At 41.8% G+C, this 18417-nt stretch overlaps 1 protein-coding gene across 2 annotated transcripts in view; it reads left to right on the plus strand.

The window, feature by feature from the left end:
• LOC116628074 (IQ domain-containing protein K-like) overlaps positions 1–18417 on the plus strand; it is a 125469-nt gene that overhangs the window by 26967 nt on the left and 80085 nt on the right. For both annotated transcript variants that reach the window (XM_032398148.1, XM_032398149.1), the window contains exons 5-6: positions 8714–8766; positions 8903–8980. In XM_032398148.1, coding sequence (XP_032254039.1) covers positions 8714–8766; positions 8903–8980 — 131 coding nt within the window. The remainder of the gene's footprint in view (positions 1–8713; positions 8767–8902; positions 8981–18417) is intronic.

An 18417-nucleotide genomic window follows, 5' to 3' on the forward strand; every position in this document is an offset into this window, starting at 1 on the left:
GATCATCAGAGCCTCTGCCAGAATCTTCCTTTTGCACAGGCCTTGACCAGTTTTTCCATCTTCTCTGAGCAGAGGGCAGGGCTTGAAGGGGGTCCTCCAGGCCCTTGATCTCTTGGAGGCATGTCTGTGAAGCTAGGTTGCAAATAATTTCGATACTGAGACTGGAGTTTTCGTGGGGGTAGAGTTTTCATGAAGACTTGCTTGTTCCTTGTTGAATCTTTGTTGACATTGACCTTCCTGGTCTTCTATTTATAGTTATAGCTGCCTTCCCTGGGACCCCTGGGCTGCCCACAGTCTATGTGATTTGGAAGGGGGGAGAGATCTTAAGGCAGGAAATCAACTGTGCAATTGTTGAGATAGAACTTCAGCATTTTTCTCAGACTGAAGGTTGATTAAAGGCCGCAATACCATTCCTGTTCTGTCATGAATTGGGTTGTATTCCACTGGAGCAGATTAAGTTTGAGACACATAAATATCATCATAAAGATTAGACATTACAGCTGGCTCGACGTTCTTGGTGATCCCCTGACATCGAGCCATGCCTTTGGATTAGCTTAATTGGAACATGAGAGATCAGAACTTAATGAGAACTTAATTGGACTGATATATTAAACAGAGCTGGCTTAGTGGCTGTGTGGTAAACTTCACTTGGAAATTCTTTCCAATGCATCTCTGAAAATATTTTGGGCATTCAGAGTAAAGTTAATAATTTTTGCTATAAGCAGTTTTTGATGAAAAGGTTGATATTGTTAGTAGTAAAAAGTAGTATGAAGTCAAAAGAGTTTTGTTTTAGCTGGATGTGTTAAGTATGCAGAACTAACCAGTCCCATATCTGCTAGTTAACTCTGAGGGCCAGTCCCTCAAAATGACAGAAAACCCATTCAAACTCACTTCAGTGAAAAAGATTTTTTGTTTGTTTGTTTGTGTACATGCTTTCCCATGGGGAGATCTTCCACAGCTTGATCTGGGGGCCCAGATGATGTCTTCATGACTCGGTTCCTTCTCCATCTCTTGATTTTGTTTCCTCTGGCTTGGCTCTACCCTCAAACAGTCCCCACCTATGACACCAGCCTATGTCTTAAAGGCTCAAGTGGTACCTGAGTCTCTTCTAGAGTTTCTAGTTGAACTGACTCAGGTCAATTACTTACTTTGGAGTCAGTCCTTGGAACTAGGGGAATTTAGTGGGCAGTGGGCTGTTGGGCAAAGGGAAGGATCCCTAACCCAATGCACATAGCTTTAGAATTGGGGAAGGGTAGATCCCCCAAAGGAACTCAGGGTGCAGTTACCAAAAGAAGGCAGAAGAAATACTGGGCAAGCTATCTTGGCTAGGACTCATTATGCTGCAAATAGCAGAAAACTGGCTTAAGTAATGAAGGAGATTCATTGGTTCACGAAACTAGACAGCTCTGAGGTAGAGAAGGAAGATTTCAAGATTGGTTTGATTCAGGAGCTCAGTGATGTAATCGAGGACTTGCTTCTCTTCTGCATCTCTGGCTGGCCTCTTGCAGAGTTGGTTTTATCCTCAGGCTGGCTTCCCTCAGAGTGACAGAACAGCTACTGCCACTGGCCTAAGCTTTGCCCCCACCTACTACAGCAACAAGGAGAGAATGATTGAGCTCATTTAGAAAAGCAAAGGAAAAGATTTCCCAGAAGCCCCAGCACATCTCCTCTCATACCTTATCAGTCTGAAATTGACTGTGCACCCATTCTTCATTCAGTGAATGCCTTGGGCCAGGATGAATGTGGACCAGATTGGTTTAGGTCTCGGTGGCAGGTAGGGTGGGATTATCTGGACTGTGTTATCAGGGTTCACACCCAGAGCTGGAAAGGGGGTTAATCCTCTCTACTCATCACAGCTACTACCCAGCCGGGGATTGGCTGCTGGATGTTGAATTAATAACCACAGTGGAGCCATGGCTTACTCATTTCTTTATCTCTAGTGTTCAGCACAGGCTTGGCACATAGTAGGTCCTCAGTAAAGCTTACCGAACAGGGCCAAACTGGAACAGCACACCTTGCGTAATTTGGAAAGAAATCAGGAGTTTTTTGCATGAGTAAAATGATGCCTGAAAATAAAGCTTATCTCAGCTTTAAATATGGATTAAATGCAGAGTCTGGATAGAGGTGATAAGACTTTCCACCTCTTTTCCTATCCTATCCCATTTAGCATAAAATTTTCCCTTTCGCTTCGGTTGCTCATCAAATTCCATTACAAAGAAGAGTATTGTAAACAAAAGTTAGTATCAGGAAACTATTTCTAACTCCTGATAAGTCATTTGGTGATCTCATGACACTAAAATTTGTCACTATGAATAATTCAGTAAAACAGAATCTTCTATTTCTTCTTAGAGTCCTTGCCACCTAATGGTCATTTATTGTAGTTTTTTATTTTTTGAGTGAAACACCCGAGTGTCTTTAAAAAGTGCAAGGGCTTTGGTCAGTGAAGGAAGAAACTCTTATTTCCTGGCCTTGACTAATAAGGGAATTAGAAATACCATCAGCTTTTGTTTGGAAAAGTTTTCTAAGGAGTGGAAAAAATAGATTCTCACAGGAAAGGTGTGGTAGAATTATTTTAGCATTACTCCTTTTAATTAGGAACACTTTTAGAAATGACCACATGGCCCATGCTGAAAGTCTTGGTCAATAGTTTGTGTTATGAGTACATATTTTTAAGTTCTTTTGAGAAGTACTATTTTTCTCCAATGAAATTCTAATGCGTTGGGGAAAAATTGAACTTTTGTTTGAAGTTTGCTGTGATAAGTATTTTGGCCTCTGGGTATAGTCCAAGTATGTACTCATTTCTAGCATGAGTTATTTATCACTTTGTTCATGTCTGGGGGGGGTCTCTGGCATGTGGAAATTTACTGTGGAGAATAGCTATGTGGGAAAGGAGGCTGTGATATTCTAAGTGCATGCCATACCCACAGGCTCAACTTCAGCCCTCTGTCCCTGCTTTATCCATGTCCCCATCACCCTGGCTACAAGTGATAGAGCCAGGAATAAGTGTCATACCATGTAGGTAGCCACTCTAGGATGCCAAGTGGCTATGAAATGATCTGATACAATTGTTCTGCCCAATAGGGATGGCCTATCCTGAGTCGTACCACCTTACCAGCCCAATCAGATTCTTCCTTCTGGGGAGTAGTGATGCCAAAGGGCCAAGTCTCACATAGATCAAGAACGAGAACTGTTGTTGAGCCACAAAGCTACTGATGGACGAAGCTACTGTGGTTAGCCCGACTTGTGCCCTGAACAGCTGTGGACACTGGTCACTTCTCCCTGAGACCTGCCCCTAGTCAGAGGAATTCCCATTTTCCTTCCACTCCTTCTACGTTTACATTATGCCCCTGTGCCAGATAGAATATATTAGTGTTCACAAATGTTTGTGGGCTCTCTCTAATGGAGAGACCATGTGACTGCTTTGGTCAAAGCAATGTATGGACATGACATACGTCATTTCCAAACACACACTCTAAGAGTCAAAGCATGGTTCATAGTCTTTTCACTTGCCATGATAACTAGTGATATTTCAGAGAGAGGCTGCTCCATCAGCCTGAGTCCCAGAGTAAAGACAACGTGGAGCAGAGAGCCATAGTTGATTGAAATGTTCATGTATCACGAGTCAGAAATAAACCGTGGATGATACAAGCTTCTCAGATTCAGAGCTTGTTTGTTGCAGCAAAATCTATCCTAAACTGATTTGTAAGAAAACCCCAGTAACCAAGGTAACTCGAGCATATTTCCATCCCTTGCAAACCCGAAGAGTCTCAGCGAACACAATGCCATAGCGAGCCACACTCCAATTCACTAACCTCACAGCATGTGCTTATGACCTTTCTGGGGTGCAGTTACATTCATTACCTGATGCAGATTTGGTGCCTTTCCAATGCTAGAAGTTTCCCTCCCCAGCCTCTGCACCTCCAGTCTGCCTCCTATACACGTACCCAATATGACCACTGGATTGAACTCCAGGTTCTGTCTTTTCTACCTGTGGGGTTTCAGTCTTTTATGATGATGTTCTCCCCCCCACTGCTGCAACCCCTCCCTGAACTTTAGTACAAAATTTCTCCAGCATATAGAACAGCTGAAAGAATTTCAGAGGGAACACCCACATATTTACCACTTCGATTCTACAGTTACCATTTTGCTTTATTTGCTTGGTTGCATATCTGTCCACCAATCCGTCAGTCCATCCCTCTATTCATCTACCTTGTTTTTTGGATGCATTTTAAAGTAAGCTGCCGACTCATGATGACGTGATGATGTCTTTTCCCTTGACATTTAGTCTTTTTCCTTTTATTTATTTATTTATTTTATTTTTAATTTTTTTATTTTTATTTTTTAAAGATTTTATTTATTCATTTGACAGAGACAGAAACAGTGAGAGAGGGAACACAAGCAGGGGGAGTGGGAGAGGGAGAAGCAGGCCTCCCGCCGAGCAGGGAGCCCGATGCGGGGCTTGATCCCAGGACCCTGGGATCATGACCCGAGCCGAAGGCAGACGCTTAACGACTGAGCCACCCAGGCGCCCCAGTCCTTTTAATTCTGGATTTTAAAAATTGCTTTTTAACCTTGTTTGAGGTTGTCTTAACTGTTTCCTCTGCTTGCCCAAACTTGCACATACTCACCCTTTAACAATCGCGAACTCAGTGTATTTTCCGCATTACGTAAACCTTGGGTGCCCACACTTTCCTAATCTCACTCCTTAATTTTTCTCTCGATTACTTCCTCTCTTATCTCTTCACTCACCACAACTTTTCATTTGCTTTCCCTTCTCTTTTTCAGCTCCCCGGCAGATAATTTTTAAACTAAACAACAGCTGAACAATATCCCCACTGTTCCATGTGTCTGAGTATGCACGGCACGTCCACACTTGCCCAGAACAGAAGGAAAACACAATTTCTTCTATTTTATTTCTTTGCATCAAAAGTGATTAAATCTGTCTGCATGACCTTCATACATCAGACCATTTGGCTATTTTAAAAGTCTGTTTAATAGAGAAAGTCAAGCTGCATTCCCTTGGTAGAAGAAATCTTTACCACCAAACGGTGCGGTAAATGCCAGGGGAACAATGCATCTTTTGTAGGATGGGAGAGAGAGACACTGCCATCTTACAATTGCTGAATTGTTTAAATTATTATATGGCAATTCATGCTAGATACATATTTGCATTGTTGTATAAGTATTTTCTTATTTTGGTTAAAGATGGCTTTTTGAAGGGATAACCTACTTTTGCAAGGCAGGCTTAGGAAACCCCATTCCATGGGCTGGTACATTTAATTTTATTACCCTGGCCAGGAGTATTTCAATTTTTTAATAAATCATCAAGCTGGTAAAAGACTGCAAACAACCTCCAGTAACTCAGGCACCACCATATTTTATTTACTAACAGCTGGAGTAAAGCTTTCAGTAAAAAATCTTAAGCAGCGCTTTCCTTTTTGGTGAGAATCAATTCCACAACCCATCTTTTCAACCTTATCTAAGGTTATAAAACTGAGTTGGCTATTTTGAAGTGAAGGGGGAAAAAAAAGAAAAAAAAGTAGGAAAATTTTCATGGTAAAATATTATGAGAAGAAAATGAAGAGAAATTGTCCAGAATTATATCAGCAATTCCTATTTTTAAATGTCAGAATTCTTGTAAATGAGTTCTTTCTTGCTTTGATGTTTGAGAGTTGAATGGCGAGTTGAATTAGTCACCACCCATTGATCACCTACTTCATGCAAGGCACTCAAATAAGTCCTGAGAATATAAGGAAAAGAGACATATGCCCTGTCCTCAGAAAGTTTATAGTTCAGTGAGGTAGATAGACATGTGGGCCAGCAGTTATGTTATGGTTCTGTCTGAGATGCTATGACAGGGGCACACAGGGAACTGGGGGAGCCTACTGACTGAAGAGAGGCTTCAGTCTGCTCAGAAAGCCTTCCTGGAGGCATCTAGAAGGACAAGTGGGGGTTAGCCGATTAGAGAAGAAAGGAATAGGAGTTACAACTCTTCCTGTTGTAAGCAATAAACAACCTAATGCAAACTGGCTTAATAAAAAAAAATATATTGGCTCATGTACCTGAAGACATCAGCCAGAGGATTTGGGCTTTGGGTGTAGCTGAATCCAGGGTCTAGTACAATATCATTAGGAATCTGCCATTGATGGTCTAGCCAGCAGCATCTCCCTGCGTCCTTGCTAATAGAACCCAAAATTTATTCATTTTCTTTGGAGTTGCAGTGTCCTTCAGGGGTGGCTGGGCTAAACTCATTGTATTTGTAGTGATCCTATTTCCAAATATGGTCACATTCTGAAGTACTGGAAGTTAGGACTTCCAACATATGAATTTGGGTCAGAGAGGACACAGTTCAATCCATAGCACCCTGCCTTTCTCTCCTCCCTGTCTCGGATCTCCTGCTGGTACCTCTCATTGGCTGGACCCACCTAGTGAGTAAGGGAACCTGGTTGAAGTGAACCATAAAATCAGCCTCCTGAGGCTCAGAGCAGGGCGGAGAAGGGTAGACCTGGAGGTAAAAAGAGAGAATTTCTAGCAGATTCTGTATTGTCTACATTCTTGGGAAGGATCTTTTCACATGGCAACCAACACCTCTGGACTTTTGGTTCTTAGCCCCTGTTATCTTTTTTTTTTTAATTTTATTTTATTATGTTAATCACCATACATTACATCATTAGTTTTTGGTATAGTGTACCATGATTCATTGTTTGCGTATAACACCCAGTGCTCCATGCAGAACGTGCCCTCTTTAATACCCATCACCAGGCTAACCCATCCCTCCACCCCCTCCCCTCTAGAACCCTCAGTTTGTTTCTCAGAGTCCATAGTCTCTCATGGTTCGTCTCCCCCTCCGATTCCCCCCCTTCATTTTTCCCTTCCTACTATCTTTTTTTTTTTAACGTATAATGTATTATTTGTTTCAGAGGTACAGGTCTGTGATTCATCAGTCTTACACAATTCACAGCGCTCACCATAGCATATACCCTCCCCAATGTCTATCACCCAGCCACCCCATCCCTCCCACCCCCCACCACTCCATCAACCCTCAGTTTGTTTCCTGAGATTAAAAATTCCTCATATCAGTGAGATCATATGATACATGTCTTTCTCTGATTGACTTATTCCGCTCAGCATACCCTCTAGTTCCATTCATGTCATTGCAAATGGCAAGATTTCAGGGTGTTTTTTTTTGATGGCTACATAATATTCCATTGTATATATATATATACACCACATCTTCTTTATCCATTCATCTGTTGATGGACATCTTGGCTCTTTCCATAGTTTGGCTATTGTGGACCTGTTATCTTAAAAGGAGAGGTAGCAACCCTCTATCTCCCAGTTTCCATAACAGTTCTCTTAAAGGAGTTGACTGGTTCTGTTTGGGTTACAAGGACTTTCAGTGGATCCAGGAGACAAGATACCTGGTGGTCCATCCCATTGCCTTCTTAGCATGCCTTCTCCCCCAGTGCTCTAGGATGTTCTTTCTCATGTGGTTTACTGGCTATCTATCTATCTCTTAGGGACTGCATTCACTGGTATGTAATGAAAACTTAGTTGAAAAACCAAATGACACTTATTTCCCCTTACATATCAGGATGTTCAGAGTAGGTCAGGCCCAAGCTGGTACAGAGGCTTAAGGAAGTCCTCAATGGCCCAGGCTCCTTCTAACCCCCTGCCCTACCACCCTTAGCATGTGGCTTTGGCTTCATTGTTGAAAGGTGCTGCTCCACTTCCAGACACACATCTGTGTTCCAGGCTGAAAGAAGTAGAAGGAAACTTCAAGGAAGAGGGGACAGCAGAAATTAAGAAAGCAGGACTTTTGCAGAAGTCCATAAGACCTGTTCATTTCTATCTCATAGGGCAGAACTGTGTCATGGCTATCCCTTGCTATGTAGGATGCTGGAAAATACAGTTTTTCCCCCCTGTGGGCTGCTTGTCAATCAGGTTTCTGTTTATAAGGATGAAGTGGAGAGTGGCTGTTGGGTGGACAACTGGCCAGGTTGGCCACATTGGCCATTGGCGCTTGCATGTTTGGCTTCCACATCAGAACAGGGTAGCCAGACCTGAAGTACTGCTGTTCTGAGGATTTGAGCAGACAGGGGGAGGGCAATAAATACAGTTATTCAGAATCAATGTCTAGATTTTTTTTTAAAGATTTTATTTATTTATGTATTTTAGAGAAAGAGAGAGTGAGAGCAGGGGGAGGGCCAGAGGGGGAGGGAGAGGGACAATCTGACTCTGCACTGAGTGAGGAGCCCTACACAGGGCTCAGTCCCACAACCCTGAGATCATGACCTGAGCTGAAATCAAGAGTCAGACACTTAACCAACTGAACCGTCCATGTGCTCCTCAAGGTCCAGATTTAAATAAAATCCTTCTGTGACAATTCCAAAAGCATGTAGTAAGTCTCCTACTATATGCACTTTTATTAGTCCCTGCTGTCAGAAAATATGCTTGTCCAAAGACTAGAGAAATGTCTTCAGAAGTCTTTGCATCGCCCCAATTTACTGTTTGTTGATATACTTATAAACCTCATAAAAGGCTCATGCGTATTTCACCTAACACAAAAAATCAGACGAGATCGGGCGCGATCAGGGTGGTATGGCCATAGACCAGCTAACACAAAAAATCAATTAACCTCTCTTCCTTTGTCCTACTCAGACATGTGGACAAAGAGTATAATTTAATTCTCTCTTCTCTCTTTTCTCTTTAGAGAAAAAGAACCAAATTCATTGCCTGTGATTTTCTGACCGAGTGGTTATACAAGTAAGTTTTGCATGTCTTTGAATATTCAATGACCCTAAGGATTCAATAGTGTTAATTTGCAAGCAGAATAGCAACAATTGACTTGAATTTTTGCTTATTGTTTTCTTGTCAATCAAACATATGGCATCGTTACCAGTCAAAATCCAAAGAGGATAGGGGAGGCTTTCACAGAATTCTTCTCCATTCCGTTTGTGGACCAGTGGCTGAAGCATCAGTAAGTACCAACACAAGGCCTCAAATAATTTATTCCTATTTTAAGATTGTGTTAATGATAGTTTTCTCCAATCCAACTAACTCATGTAATCCACCCAGGACTCCAGGTCAGTTATATTTGTGGCTCTTGTCTCTAGTTATTTTCAGTCTAGGCTAAGAACATCCTATCCATGTGGTGATTATTCAAGAAGCACTTCAGAAATAAAGTAGAAAACTTTTAAAAATTCTTATCCTAAGTAATTCATCTCTCCATTATCTCTCCCTCCCTCCCCACCCCCTCTCAAGAGGTTATGTCTCAAGAAATATGACTAAACTTTTCTAAATATTAATTTTTAGTTGTATGCATCAATTCTACATTTAAAATATTAGAACATGACAGATAAAGTTAAAACTGTCTTTGACCATCATTCTAATATGAGTCTTCTCTCCTCACAAAAGTAATCAGTTTAGTCTATAGTGCATCCTTCCAGAGTTCTTAAAATTGGTTGTTTATGTAAAATTAGATTATATCATAAAAATTAGTAGTACTATTTGCTGCTGTGAGTGAATTTTCATCAATGTAATGATGATGATGGCAAATAACATTTATTGAATGCTTGTGTCATTGTTCTCAGCATTTAACACTAATAAACTAACTTGATCCTCATAACAATGCCATTACCAGCCCTATTTTGCAGATGAGGAAATTTATGCATTATTCTGCAACTTGCTTTTATTTGACTCAAGTATATGCTTTTGAGATCTAGCCCTGTTGATTCAATTACATCTAATTCATGTCTTTGATGGTGTTATATTTCATTTCTAAATTTGCATAATGCACTCATTCATACAATAAATATTTATTGAGTACTACGATGTGCCAAACATCATTCTGGGTGCTGGCGGTAAAGCATTGAACAAAGTGGCCCCAAATCCCTGCCTAAATGGAATTTATATCCCAGTGAGGGATGACAGACAATAAACAAACAAGTGCTATAGGGAAAAATAAAAGCAGAGAGGGGGGAATACAGAGTGTTGAAGGGGCTTAATTTTTGCATAGGGTGGTCAAGAAAGATCTCACTTGGAAGATGACATTTAAGCAGTGGTCCACTATTTTAAGGCATAGGTGGAAGAAAGATAGCTCAATTTAGAGAAAATGATATATATTTAACCTGTTGCTTTGAAATGTTTTCATGCCAGCCCTTTGCAAGAACAATGTCAGGAAACTGAGGCATTAGAAAATTAAGTGAGCCGGGACGCCTGGGTGGCTCAGTCGTTGGGCGTCTGCCTTCGGCTCAGGTCATGATCCCAGGGTCCTGGGATCGAGCCCCACATCGGGCTCCCTGCTCAGCAGGAAGCCTGCTTCTCCCTCTCCCACTCCCCCTGCTTGTGTTCCCTCTCTTGCTGTGTCTCTCTGTCAAATAAATAAATCTTTAAAAAAGAAAAAAGAAAATTAAATGAGCCTTGCAAAACCGCATATTAAACCAAATAAAAGACCTTAAATTAGACAGTTAACCCTCAAATGACACTTTTTGTTTTTTACTTAAATTACCCTTCTTGAGAATGCCAAGTTGAATAGACTCTTGACTGACTTTCTTAATTTTGAGAATTAAATGTACCCCAGGTATTACCAGTTTTTTAAAGAGTTTTTTAAAAGTAATCTCCGGGGCGCCTGGGTGGCTCAGTCGTTAAGCGTCTGCCTTCAGCTCAGGTCATGATCTCAGGGTCCTGGGATCGAGCCCCGCATCGGGCTCCCTGCTCCGCAGGAGGCCTGCTTCTCCCTCTCCCACTCCCCCTGCTTGTGTTCCCTCTCTCGCTGTGTCTCTCTCTGTCAAATAAATAAATAAAATCTTTAAAAAAAATAAAAAATAAAAAAAATAAAAGTAATCTCCACATCCAACGCGGGGCTTGAACTCATAACCCTGAGATCAAGAGTTGCCTGCTCTACCAACTGAGCCAGCCAGGCACCCCATTACCAGTTTTTTAAAAATCTGAGATCAGCTACACATTGAAAGGGGAATGATATTGGAAAACCTTGTTTTTTTATTTAGCTTCTAAACCTATGCCTAATTTTGCCCACTGTGAAAATGGAAGGCCCATAATGTATTGAGTATAAATGATTAATAAGTGGAAGATTTGCATGTTTTTCTAAGACCAGGTATTTTCAGTATCGTTCTCCAAGTTGTTGCTTTGCCTTGAAAATGAAACGTTTTCCCACTTCTAATAACCAATGAGAAAGAATCTTAAAGATATGAGAACTTCTCTAAAGAAGGGTCCTCTCAAATCCCTAGTCATTTATTATACAAATATCTTAATTTAAAATGGTTGCTAACTTCTGCTGGCAGCTCATATAAATATACTGAGAAGTAGCCAAAGCAATCATTTCACTTTAACTCCACAAGAACAGAAACGTAAGAGCTCTCACCTTAACTGGCATTTGTACTCTCTATTTCCATAACCTTCCAAAGAGATGCCAAGAAGCATGTTAAAACTTTAAATTATATTAATCTAATTTGATGTAATTATTTATTGAACACCTACCACGTGCAATGCACAGAGCCCGGTGTTGTGGAATAAATTGAGATGAATCAAATATGGCTCTGGCTGTGGGGGTGAGAGAGACATGTTTACAACTAACTATGGTTCCTGTAGTGAGTGTTGTAATATAGGTTAAAGCACTGAAGGGAAATGGGGAAGCACAAGACCATTCACAGACCCTCCTGACAGACCTGGAGCCAGCCCAGTTGAGGCAGTGGTCAAGCTGGTTGGTGTCCAGATTTGGTTTTGAGAGGCAAGAACTCAGGTGCTGTATCCTTCTCAAAGATATTTTTGACCAGATGAGTCAGAGACAAGTAGGAACGAGGGTAGGAGCTGGGAAACAATATCTAATCCAGGTTTTTGAACCTCAGCCCTATCGACAGTTGGCACCAGATAATTCTCTGATGTGGGGCTGGTGTGTACATTCTGGAATGTTCAGCAGATTCTCTGGCCTCCACCCACCAGATGCCAATAGCACCTCCCTAAAGCCATCACCATCAAGCATATCTCCAGACACTAGCAAATGTCAGAGGTATGAAGGGTTGAGTGGGGCAAGGAGCCAACAAAGTAGCCCCAGAGGTTGAGAACCTCTGACCTAATCCAGTGGGTTTCTACCCTGGCTGCACTTCAAAGTCATCTGGGGAGCTTTTGTTGCCTGGCTTCACCAAAGACTTCATAAATGAGACCTATTAATTCAGGGTATTGCCTAGGCATTGTTGCTTTTGGTTTTTGGTTTTTGTTTTTTTTTTTAAATAGCTTCCTGGGTGATTCTAATATACAGCCAGAGTTGAGACTTCATCCCTACAGCAGAAGACATGCTGTGTCTGAATAAATAGTATAATTATATTATACTAGTAATAAATAGTACACTTGAGGTAATAAATAGTATAATTTAGTCATCCCTCTGCTAAGCACTTTTACACGTATTACTCATTTAATCTTAGTGACAACACTAAGATGTAGGTACTAAAGCTGAAAAGAGCTGGGAAGTTGCAAATAAAGTGAGGTAGGTCTTAGGCATATATGGTGATTGTTGGGGGCACAATAAATGGGCATTTTGGATAGGGCTTAAAGGTATAGATTGGAGGAAGATGAATTTTGAGGGAAGACTATGTCAGTGTTTTATAAAGGAAGCAAAATATAAACTAGCACTTTGTGCAGCTTTGGGTTGGGCTTAAGAGCATGAGCTCTGGGGACAGACAAACCAGCATTCAAATCTCTATTCTACCACTTATTAGTCTCATGACCCTGGGTGTTTTAGCTTCTTTTACCGTGTAACAAAGTACCCCAACATTTAGTGGCTTGAAACAATAAATACTTATTATCTCACAGTTTCTTTGAATCAGGAATTCAGGTGCAGCTCAGCTGGGTGCTTCTGGTTCAAGGTCTCTCGTTGGCCACGGTCAAGGCGTTGCAGGGGCCATAGTCTTCCAAAGGTGTGACTGAGCCAGAGGAGCCACATTCAGGTTGGCTTCCCCACATGGTAGGGGCTGAAGGCCTCAGTTTTTCTCCACATGGGCTTTTCCATGGGCTGCTGAGTGTCCTCACAATGTGGTGATGCCTCTTTCAGGATGAAAGACTTGAGACCAAGAAGGAAGCTGTAGGGCCTTTTGTGACCCAATCTAGGAAGCCAAACACCTGCCCTTCGACCACATTCTGTTAGTTAATTAGCAGTGAGTCTCTAAGTACAGCTCAAGTACCACGTTCAAAGGGAGTGTGACCTAGGCTCCACCTTTTGAAGGGAGGAGTATCAAACCACGTGCAGACATGTTTTAAAAGCACCACAGGAGGTCACTCTGTAAGCCTCCATATCCTTGTTAATAAAATGTTTAGTTAGTAAAATTAGGAAGACACAGCAAAATGATGCACCTACAAATGAAATCGCAAGCAGGGCCAGCCTCTCGTAACATATGGCTTACTAGTGGCTACAATTGCCATCAAAGGACACTGTGGACTTAGGAAGAGAGATACAGCAGAAAAGGGTACTCAAGGCCAAAGGCAGGAAGGTAGGAGAAGGCAGGACTTGGTCCAGGCCACAGGAAACCAGTGTAGCTGGCTCACAGAGCATGCCAAGGTACAGGGATGAGATAGGAGATAAGGCTGGAAGGGAGTTAGAGGGTGGATTTTGGTTTTCAGTAAAACCAATGAAGTTTGGGCATTATTCCATAAGCGAGAGAGCATATTAAAAGATTTTGGAGCACAGGTGTAATGTGAGCAGGTTGTTTTGGCAAGATAACTCCCAAGAATGCAGGGGATATGTGAGATTGGGGAAAACCTGATTACAGCCCCCAGGTCTTGAACTGGGACAACAGGAACGGAAAAGGAGGTACCTGGGATGGGTAGAGTGGATGGATGCACAGGATGAGTTTGGGGGTGGAGAAGAGATGTGCCTGAAAAGGCAAGATTTGCTGGGCAAATGGGAGGCCCATGATAGAAGCAAAAAGACCTCGCCAGCAAAGCAGGCTCAAGGATAAAGAGGAGGATTTCTATCTCAGTCACACTGAGATTGAGGTGCCTCTAGGACATCCGTATTGGCAACATTGGCCTGAGGCTCAGAAGTGGGGTCTGGAGAGAAATGTTGATTTTGGAATCAAGGTTCCCATGTCAGATGTACAGATCGAGCTGAGATGGCCCACAGCCAAACTTTGGAGTACCCCAGAGTTGGTTCCAGAGGTTCAGTGAAGGAGGCACTTACTCTAAGTCACGTGGTTGACAGTGGTGACCATGGCTAGTCTTCTAGTTGTTTGCAAAGCAAGTCAGTGTTTCCACTTAGATTTTATGTTGATGTGAATGACCAGCAGGGAGGGAATAGGAGTATATTAGTTTTCTATTGCTGCTGTAACAAATTACCACAAACTCGGTGGCTTTGACAAAGTTATTATCTTACAGTTCTGGAGGTCAGAAGCCTAACACGGGTCTCCCTGGGCTAAAATCAAGGTGTAGGCAGGGCTGCATTCTTTTCCAGAGGCTCTAGGGGAGAACCCATTTCCTTGCCTTTTATGGCTTCTAGAGGCTTTCTGTATTGGCTGATGGTGACTTCCTCCATCTTCAAAGCCAGCAACGTTGCCTATCTCTGATCCTGTGTCTTTAGTCACATTTCTCTGACTCTCTTTTGTTTCCCTCTTCATCTGTGAAGGAGGACTCCTATGATTACATTGGCTCACCTAGCTAATTCAGAACATTCTCCCCATCTCAAGTCTTTAATTTAATCCCATCTGCAAAGTCCTTTTTGCCGTTGTAAAGGTAACATAAGGTTCTAGGAATTATGATGGGGACATGTTTAGGCGTCATTGCCTACCTCAAAGGGCAATGGAGAATATGGGAAAATTGGAAGTCCCTCACTCATAGGGATCACCTACATTTTCTTGGGGATCACTGACATTTTGAAATGGTATTATGGGTTTTGCAAAAATGATACATACTCAGAGAAAAAAGTAAAAGCAAACAGAAAAGCAAAAAGAAAAAGGTACAAATCACCTAAGAGCCCGCCTCCCAAATCTAACTATTGTTGACATTTTAATGAACTTCTTTTCAGAGACTTTCCTATGTATGTATACACATATATTAGATATAAGAAGATGTATGTGTTCCTCTGAGACCAGAACTACGAGTGAAAGGAGATTTGAGGTAGAAGGGGAAAAGTTGAGCAAGTTCATGGTGGGTCCTGTCATTCTGGTTGTTTGTGTAGGTGTGGAGACATCTGCTGAGAGGGAGGCCTAGGCAGGTTCTGGAGGCTTGTGGGGGACAGAGGGGGTGCCCCAGCAGCTGCCATCATGGAACTGATAGGGAATCAACCAGGGATAAATAGGGATGGCCCAGCTGATGGCCTGAATTTGTGGTGCATATAAACAACCTGCTTATGTGATTATCACCAGCAACCCTCTGCAACCCTGGAAAGGGGGTGGAGAAAACAGATGGTTGGGTAAAATCAGGGTTGAAGACTAGCAAAGCTAATATACTAAAAGGTCTAGACTGTGCCTAGGGGATCTTAAATAAAGGGAAAACATGGTTAACTTTTCTAAGTATATCTTGGGTTTTTCTCAAAAACTACCATATTTTTTAAATTCTGTTAATGATTTAACAACCAATTTTCAGAGAGAGAAACACTACATTATGTGTTTACTTTGGGAGTAAAAAATGTACCAAACTTGGAGACACTAAAATGGGGATGGTAGGGGTCCATATGGTTTTTGAAATTTCAATAGGTAGATCTTTTTTTTTTTTAATTTTTTTTAATTTGTTTATTGTTACGTTAATCCCCATACATTACATCATTAGTTTTAGATATAGTGTTCCATGATTCATTGTTTGTGCATAACACCCAGTGCTCCATGCAGAACGTGCCCTCCTCAATACCCATCACCAGGCTAACCCATCCTCCCACCCCCCTCCCCTCTAGAACCCTCAGTTTGTTTTTCAGAGTCCATCGTCTCTCATGGTTCTTCTCCCCCTCCGATTTCCCCCCCTTCATTCTTCCCCTCCTGCCACATTCTTCTTCTTCTTTTTTTCTTTCTTAACATCTATTGCATTATTTGTTTCAGAGGTACAGATCTGAGATTCAACAGTCTTGAACAATTCACAGCACTTACCAGAGCACATACCCTCCCCAGTGTCCATCACCCAGCCACCCCATCCCTCCCACCCCACCCCCCACTCCAGCAACCCTCAGTTTGTTTCCTGAGATTAAGAATTTCAATAGGTAGATCTTATTTGGATCATAATTCAGAGAAAGAAAAATTAGGAGGCAATTGGAAATTTGAATGCTCAATAAATAGTTGATGATGTAAAGAGTTATTATTCTTTTACTTAAGGTATGATAATCATTTCATAGTCATGATTAAAAAAAGTTATTACCTTTTAGAGAAACATGCTAAAATATTTATGAATGAAATATGAAATGATATGATGTCTATGGACAGGGGTGGGGGGAATGACATCGAATAACTGACGTGCAGAACAGTATAATTGAAACTGATTGACGGTGACATGGGTTCATTTTTGTTTTCTGTCTACTTTTTTATATCTTTGAAATTTTCCACAATAAAAAATTAAAAGGAAAAGAAACAATGAGATTTTTCAAAGCTCCTCGTGACCGCTTGATTGAATGATGGATGTGCCGTGGGCAAGGAGGTATCTATTAACTGGCAAAGTCAACCAGGAGGGCTGAGGGGTGTTCTTCTCCACTGGAGGTGACTGGAGTGACAGACAGTGGGGGAGACTGAGTTTTCATGCGATCATACTGAGAAACTCAAATGGTATGAAAGGAAAATGGCCCCAGGACAAGGAGAGAGTAGCAAGTGTGGACCCAAGTGAGAAGCCTCATGGTGCTGGGGAGACCTTGGTCACCCTGAGACCTGGCTCTGAATGTGCATGACTCACCAGCAGTTCCCTTACCTCAGCCTCATTCTCCCTTCACATCCTCCTCTGATGCCAAACCCACTTCTCCCCAGCACCAATGAGAAGGAGGGTTAACATGATCAGAGCCTTGGGCTTGCCCTAAGAACATGGCACCAGTAGTACTTTTTCTTTTAATAAATACTTTTTCTGTAGAGCAGGGTAAATCTCTTAGGCTTTTCAGGCCACATATGGTCTCTCTTACAATTACTTCAACTCCACCATTGTAGCATGAAAGCAGTCATAGACAGTATGTGAATAAACAGGGATGGCTGGATTCCAGTACTTTATTTATACAAATAAGTGATGGGCTACATTCGGCCCAGGGGCTGTAGTTTGCTGAGTTCTGGATACCAGTAATCTTCTCAAATCCCAGTCTTGCATAAGGACTAAAAATATAAATACATGTGAGTAAGTGGGAAAGATGGAAGGATAGAGGAGGTTACGATCACAACAGGAATTTGGAAAATTGAGATATGACGGTCTTCAGGGACAATGCATTCTAAGATGTGGCCGTTCTATTGAGTGACTGACACAAGGGAAGACGGGGGTCATGGAATCATGAGGACAGGAGGCCATGGTGTTAGAGGTGTCATCAGTTTGAAAAATGGAGTATCTGAGAAGGCTGGTGGGGGGTGGGTTGGAGAAGATGACAGCAAGTCAAATCTGGGAGCCGTCAAGCGTGGTGTAAGAATGTCCTAGAGGACAAAGTGGTGGCAGTGGAAGTGTAGGGGTTAGGGACTTGGGCTCTGGAATCACACCTCCACCTTCCAGACCAAGCTTCACCATTTCCAGCTGTGTGTCTCTGGGCAAAGATGACTTCATCTCTCTCAGCCTCAGTTTTTTCATCTGTAAAATGGTCTTTCATCTAAACAAAGCTAAATCTTTACCTAAGAGGAATTCTGGTGCCAACTATGAAGGGGCTACCATTTTTCCAGTACTGGTACATACACAGACAGCTATGTTGCAGCTATTTAAAGGGAGTTATTTATTTGTTCATTTATTTAGCTAATATTTATTGAATGCTGAAATGTGCTCTAAAGTTACAAAGCAGACATACTCATAAGCTGGTTGGCTACTGTTTATTGGATGCTTACTCTGTGCCATGGAAATTTGACACAATTAAACATGGTCCCTGTCTTCATGGACAGTTTTTGTGTATAGTTGGATTGCAGTATGGGTGTACTTAATTTATGCTAATTCAATGGTATGCTTTGGGGGAAAGAAAGAGAGAAAGAGAAATACGATTTTTGAAAATTTAAGCAGTCCTCCTTGCCATTCCACTCTGGAGGTACAGCATAAATAGGGCACATGACTCGGCTCTTTCCTTAGTTGTTCCCAGTGTTATGTGCCCCTCGTAACATGAGCAGCTCATAAGGCAACTGCTTCCTTCTATTTGTCCATCTATGTGTCTGTCTACCTATGTAACTACCTGCCAACCAAGCATTTATATGGTGTTTACTCAGATACTATTCTGAACAATTGATAACTAGGACCTAATTTAACTTGGGTAACAACCCTACAGAG

Source organism: Phoca vitulina, unplaced genomic scaffold (genome assembly GCF_004348235.1).
Source record: "Phoca vitulina isolate PV1807 unplaced genomic scaffold, GSC_HSeal_1.0 scaffold110, whole genome shotgun sequence".
Taxonomy (NCBI): domain Eukaryota; kingdom Metazoa; phylum Chordata; class Mammalia; order Carnivora; family Phocidae; genus Phoca; species Phoca vitulina.